We start from the raw sequence: 7057 nt of genomic DNA on the forward strand, positions 1-7057 counted from the left end.
TTTAACGTTGTACAATTGTGGACCTTTCAGTTAGGCTCAAAGGCAGATTAGGTTAACTTCTAATTTTTCTAGGGAAAGCAATAAAGCTACCCATTCAAGAGTTAAGTGCAATATTGTATATATTAATTTAACACGGGATTTGTTATTTTCCAACAGAACCACAAAATCAGCATTAGGACAACTCGTTTATGCCTACACTGACAGGAGCAGACTGACACAGATCAACTCACATCTTTGGGTTCGGCATTAAACTTCCTGGGCAGGAGCTGATCATTTGGTATCAGGCTTGCTGGAGCTGCTCCCCAGGACTTTGGAGGAATCTGTGACTGTGGCGTCACGGGGTGCTTCTGACTCTCAATGCTGTTCTCCCAGGATTTTGGCATCTCTGGCTGTTTTGAATCCTGCTCTTCACACAGGGGAGGAGTCCACGACTTGGTGATATTCTGCTCGCTCTGCACAGGCGTCCAAGACTTTGGAGTTTGCTTCTTTGGATCCTGCTCTTTCTGCAGCTGAACTGGCCAAGGCTTTGGTGTCTCCTTCTTCTGCTCCTCTTGAATGTATCCTGCCTTGGATTTAGGCGTTTCTTGCTTCCACAGGCCAGGAGGTGGCTTGGATTTGGAGACCTCCTGCTGCTTCTGCTCTTCTGGCAGAGTAGACCTGAGTTTTGAAATTTCTGGTTTCCTCTGTTCTAAGGAAACCGCAGGCTTTGCGACCTCCTGGTGCTTGACAGGAGACTCCCAGGACTTGAAGGATTCCTGTTTCTTCTCCTGACCCTGGGGATCAGTAAGCATATCCCAACATTTAGGGAGATTTGGTTTTCCGGCATAATCTGCTTCCCAACACTGCTCTTCCTCTTGTTTGTTTGAATAATCTACTTCCGTCATATAGCGCCTGTTAAGAAACTAGACCAGAGAAATAACGTGCTTGAGTCACAAAATTCACAGAAGACTAGGAAGGGAATAGTCTACTCTATTAGCATTCCTGTGCCCACCGGTCTGAGCCACTGCGCTGACATGAAACTTCTGTCCTTACCCCCATTTAAGAAACCGTCCTACTTGTTTGTCCGTTCCTGTTTCCTCAGTTAACAGAAAGATAAACTTTGATACTTCAAAATAGCGATTTCCATCTGACTCACCTAAGACGGGCAAGGTCTGCACAGCACGGACCACGTCTGCTTCCCTCAGGCTCTCGCCACGGCTATGCTACCTCTGTCAGCCTCGGGACACCTGGACCCTTACAGGCTAAGGCAAAGGATGGTTCAACTTCCAACTACACAAAGTTACATCCCAAGTTATACTGTTTGACTTGAAGCTTTCTGTTTCCCAAATCACCAGCCTCCAGCCTTTATTTCCCTTATATACCAATTACACTGTGTTTTTGCGTCTCTGATTTTCTTCAATTTCTGTGAATTCCAACATCTTTTCAGGAAGTCAACAAATGCACTTTTTTTTGCTTCCCACATGGGTAAATTCTGGAGAAAGCAAAGTCCTATACTTCTTTAAATTTTAACACAGAGGCAAAAAACAACCTAAACATGGGCAGTTAAGTGTGCAAGGCCAAGTTCTAAGTAGTTTATTTATTTATTTGCCTTTTGAGGCAGAGTCTTACTTTGTCACCCTGGTTAGAATATCATGGCGTCATAGTTCACAGCAACCTCAAACTCTGGGGCTCAAGCAATCCTCTTGCCTCAGACTCCCAAGAAGCTGGGACTATAGGTACCCACCACAGTGCCCGGCTTATGTTTAAAGATGGGAGTCTCACTCTTGCTCAGACTGGTCCCCTAAGCTCAAGCAATCTACCAGCCTTGGCCCCCCCATAGTTCTAGGATTACAGTCGTGACCCACTGTGCCTAGAATTCTAAGTAGTTTAAAATTTAGGTTAACTTCTTTAATCCTCGCAATAACCTCACAAAGTAGGCATTACCATTATCCCCATTTTTCATGTTAGGCTAACGGACACAGCTGGGCTAGATGTCTTGCCCAAAAGTCACTAAAAGCTAGTACACTGCAGAACCAGGACTCAAGCTGAGGCAGACTGGGCCAGAGCCTCGCCTTCTAACCACAAACCTACACAAAGGGCTAAAAAACCAACATCAGCGAATTCACTTTCATTGTCTTACCTCCTGCGGTTGTATCTCTGGCTGTGCAAGTTCCATGAGAGACTCTAGAAAATAAAAGGAAATCTAAATAAGCACCAGGTAAACCATTATGTTTTTAGACAGGCTATAAATATAAGTCATTCCAGCCACGTATTTCAGAAGACACAGAAAGAAGGGTAACAGAAAAAGGACAGTACAATTAAGCATATGGCAAGAGCAATTTTAGTTATTCCCTGTTGGTCAAAAGCATGTAGGCTGAGGCTGGCTGAGGCTAGTAGCTATCCTTATATAAGATACTTACAGAAGTCAAGTTTCAGTTAAAAACTGATTTTGGAATGAAAATAAGACTCTATCTCCTCTCACCCACAATATAGCTTTTTTCAAGTTAGAAGCATAGCCCAGGTCCCATGGAATAAAAATTAGTCATCTTAGCTTTCAAAAGAGCCCCTATGACCTCTTCCAAGTCAGTTTAAGGTTACAAGGGGGGAAGGGAGCGGAGATACCGAAGCACTAGATTTAGAATTAAGAACTAAGAGGAAGAAAAGAAGGAAAATCACTTGACTCTTGCTTGCAGCTACCAGAATCCTAACAGGACTTTCTTCTTAGAAGAGAGATTTCTTTGGTAACTTCAACAAACAAAAGCAAAAATGCCATTTGCTCAAAATAGTTCTTCCCTTAGACAATGGTAATTTACTGATTTTGGCAATTTTTTTCCTGAATAATTTTTTGAGACAAAAAATTATTACCACGGTTACCCCAGGTAGAGTGCCACGATGTCATAGCTCATGGCAAACTCAAACTCCTGGGCTCAAGCGATCCTTCTACCTCAGCCTCCTGAGTAGCTGGGACTACAGGCACAGTGCTACCATGCCTGGCTACTTTTTCTACTTTTGGTAGAGACACAATATGAGTATCACTCTGGTTCAGCCTGGTCTCAAACTCCTGACCTCAAGTGATCCTCCCACCTTGGCCTCCCAGAGTGCCAGGATTACAGGTGTGAGCTACTGCACCCAGCCGTGAACCAATATTTTAACCTCAGTTTACATTCACATTCTACTACAGTATCAGATTCTACTATAGCCTACATTTTAAACAATTTTAAATGGAATTATCCTACTAATAGCTTAACAGAGAGGTTCAGTCAAACTCCACAAATGCCCCATTTTAACCAATGTACTCTCTCAGCTAAAGGTTTAAACTATAAAGCCAATTATGGCAATAAAGCCTATAGATGTTTTCTCAGCATAGGTTTATCCTGAAGCAAGTAAAGATTTCCACGCATATAGAACTTAATGAATTAAAATAAGGACTATCAATGCACATTTTAGGTGTTAAAAAATGCAACCACTATAAAGAACTTCAGAGATCACAGCAAACCTGATTCCTTGACAGATTCAGTCTTCGATAATTGTTTTTTCTTCTCTGATTGTATTAGCTTTTCTTCTTCCGATGGTACTTCTTTTTCCTTGGCATTTTTGGGAATGGGAATACTTTCAAAATAGCCTGAGTTCAGCAATTTAGACAGCAGATCTTTCATATGTTTGTCTAAGGAAGAGTGGTTGAAGAGCAATTATCACATAATTCAACAGTTCACTGAAAATCACTCAGAATAGATATCCTAATTGTATCCTAAGTATTGTATATCATTACAATAGTTTATATTGGAAGGAATGGAGAACTGTTCAGTACCATGACAGTGAATGTGCAGTCCATCCTCAGAGACCCTAATCAACAACTCTAATGTGTCACAAAAGCACACATCTGTTCCCTCAGCTGAGAAAACAAATCATTTTTCCATCTGGCCCCAATCACATCTAGCAACTACTCCATTTTCCCCAAGATAGTAAGGCTTTGGAGAAGCAGAAGACAGTTGCTCAAACATACCGCTATTAGACAAGGTTAGAAATCCTATCTTAGATAGGATTTTAAACTACAAAGAAATTTTAAACTACAAAATTCCATGATTAAGATTTTACTCTTGAGTTATGCTGTATGTCACTCCTAGCACATTTGAAGATCAAGAAAAATCAAAATGATGTTAAAGTCAACACACTACAACACTTATTTTAAGACTCTCCTTCAAAGCAGTTTCCATACTTGACTTGGGTCTATATTACTCCTTTCCCATGAGTAATACGACTTAGATTGTCTTTTTTTTAAACCAGCTTTCAGGTTTAATTTATAAACAAAATTCACCTATTTTAAGAGTGTAAGTTTTAAAAGAGATATAGTCGTATTGTCACCAGACATGAAATAGAGTATTTTCATCAGTCCAGAAAGTTCTTCATGCCTCTTTTAGGATCAATCTCTGCCTTGATCCCACCCACCTTCCTTAAAATCAGTAACCTGCTATTATTCTAGTTATGTCATTCCTAATATTTCATATGAATGCTATTATACAACAGGTAGTCATTTACTATCTGGCTTCTTTCACTCAGCATAATTATTTTGAGATTCATCCACGTTACTGCATGTATCCACCGTTCATTTTTTTTCTTATTGCTGAGTAGATTCCTCCATATAAATATACCGTATTCTGCCCATCAGTTGATTAGCTGATGTGCCTCTGTCCCGTCTGGGGCTATTATGAATGAAGCTAATATGAATACCACTCATGTACAAATAGTTATATGAACACATGTTTTCATTTCTCTTGGCTACTAGGAGTATAACTGCTTGGCTTAGGGTAAATGTAAACATAATTTTATAAGAAACTACTCAACTATTTTCCAAACTATTTTAGTACCATTTTGTATTCTAACCATGACATTAATTAGAAGTCTTGAGATTGTTACAAATACATAGGGATTTTTTTTTTAAAGGAAGCAATCAATGGTAATAAAAATGTCTACTAGCTTCTAGGGAGTTTTTATTATTCTAAACTATATATGCAAAGCTATGTACCTCATGTCCAGCCATCTGAACTTGGTCGTGTGGCCAATGGCTATTTAGGATGCCAAAAGCACTCACTCTCCTCTCTAGATCATTTCCAGATTGATAGAAAAAAAAAATGTTTCAATGGACTTTATAGCTAAACCGTTCACATTTTCTTAGGCTAATCTGGTAGATAACCAGATATTAATATCAAGGTAGGTAACTTTGATATTAAAAGGCAGATAACCTTGGTATTATCTGATAACCAAAGTGTACACCAGGTACTACCATGCAGAATAGAGAATGGAACCTCAAAATGATCAAGCTAGTGTTGACACCAGTGCTAGTACTTAGCTCTACTCCCAAGTCATATTGACTTGCCACTTCAAACTTCTCCCGAAATTCCATTTTAGAGATTAGGGTCACAGGATAGCTGCTTTTTTTTTTTTTTGAGACAGAACCTCAAGCTGTCCCCCTGGGTAGAGTGCTGTGGTATCATAGCTCACAGCAATCTCCAACTCCTGAGCTCAAGTGAGTCTCCTGCCTCTGCCTCCCAAGTAGCTGGGACCACAGGCGCTCTCGACAACACCTGGTTATTTTTTGGTTGCAGCTGTCATTATTGTTTGGTGGGCCCAGGCTGGATTCAAACCTGCCACCTTAGGTGTATGTGGCTGGCGCCTTAGCTGCTTGAGCCACAGGCGCTGAGCCACGATAGTTGCTTTTAACAGAACTAAACAAAAAGATCATTCTCCTGATGAATACAGTATTGTCAGATACAAGTTCTGATGGACTGACACAGTTTAGACCCTCAATACCATACTAAACTTCTAAATGTCAAGTTCAGTATTCACTGCATAAGTCCAGAGTAGAGAAAACTCACATGTGGTTCCTACCACCGCTTTCTCGCTCCCTTCCAAAAGGTCCCAAAAGTACAAGGATGACTGCTCCATCTGGTCTTCAACACTGACAAGGAAAAGCAGCAGCAGAACAAAGTGGCTTTAGAAATACGTTAATATTCGGAGCAGCACAATTTATGCAATATGACCATCAACAGTCAAGATGTTCAGGCCTTCCTCTCATTCTTTCACTCTTTGGAAATAAAAATTATACAAGGTCACAAAATGCCTGTTCATAAATTTCAAATAGAAGAATTTTTCCTTAAAACAAAGATTTTAGCAAATACAACTACTAAAAAATAGAACAAAATAGCTTAAAGCTGCTGATGTGGTATCATTAGTTACTAAGTACAGGCCCTGGATGAAAGAATGGTAGAATCAAAGTATTAAGAGCTGCATTTTTTTACTTTAAGGAGAGCAGCTTGGTTTGCTAATAATTATGTTTTCCTTACATTTCATATATTAAAGTATAGTACATTCCATAAAACCACAAAAGGGAAGGAGGAGAAGGAAGTAACCCCGTAATGATACTGGAGTAGACTACCAGCGTGGGAATAAAAAGATTCACATAAGGCTGTCTTAAGGAAGAGTTTCAATAGCTCTTCCTGATCAGAGGCTGATTTCTAGTAACAGTTGAAATCTGGCCCCGCTTTAGCAGGGCTGCCTAATAGACACAAAGCTGGAACAACCTATATCTAACAAAGCAAAAGCACACATGTCTGTCCCTTAGCTGGTTCATTCCATCAAAATGAAAACAGCAAATGGATAACTCTACGGGGGAAAAAAAACAGGTAGCCCCCATTTACAGGTTTTGTATTTTAAATTAATAGATCTATCTCTCAGTAGTTATTCACAGCACACTCATTAACAAATATAATAATTCTGATTTTGAAAGATTAAGGATACTGGCCAAGTTAAATCTTATTTACCTCAAGTACAACAGGATTGGTAAGGCAAAGACTCTAAGAAAATTACTAAAAAGGTTTTTTTTTTTTTCTAAAAAAGTTTTGGAAGGATACCTAAGTAGTATAGTTAATACTTATATAGAATTAAAATGTGATGATTAGGCATTATTTCTAAAATCAATGTTACAATAAAGAAGTGTATTAATGAGACCATTCACATTCACTTTCCTAGATAATCTATCAGTCCTTGCAGAGGCTGGGCCAGTCAAGTTTCCCAGACTGAA

The 7057-nt window shown here is 39.5% G+C and overlaps 1 protein-coding gene across 1 annotated transcript in view; it reads right to left on the reverse strand.

Annotated features, from left to right (window-relative positions):
- CAPRIN2 (caprin family member 2) overlaps nt 1-5933 on the reverse strand; it is a 28926-nt gene extending 22993 nt beyond the window's left edge. Inside the window, exons 1-4 of the mRNA XM_023514725.1 lie at nt 5853-5933; nt 3476-3643; nt 2120-2163; nt 231-902 (exon numbers count right to left, since the gene is read on the reverse strand). Coding sequence (XP_023370493.1) covers nt 231-902; nt 2120-2163; nt 3476-3643; nt 5853-5922 — 954 coding nt within the window. The 5' untranslated portion in view covers nt 5923-5933. The remainder of the gene's footprint in view (nt 1-230; nt 903-2119; nt 2164-3475; nt 3644-5852) is intronic.
- Nucleotides 5934-7057: the final 1124 nt, after the last annotated feature.

The sequence above is a fragment of the Otolemur garnettii genome, unplaced genomic scaffold (genome assembly GCF_000181295.1).
Source record: "Otolemur garnettii isolate 467f Iridium unplaced genomic scaffold, OtoGar3 scaffold00057, whole genome shotgun sequence".
Taxonomy (NCBI): domain Eukaryota; kingdom Metazoa; phylum Chordata; class Mammalia; order Primates; family Galagidae; genus Otolemur; species Otolemur garnettii.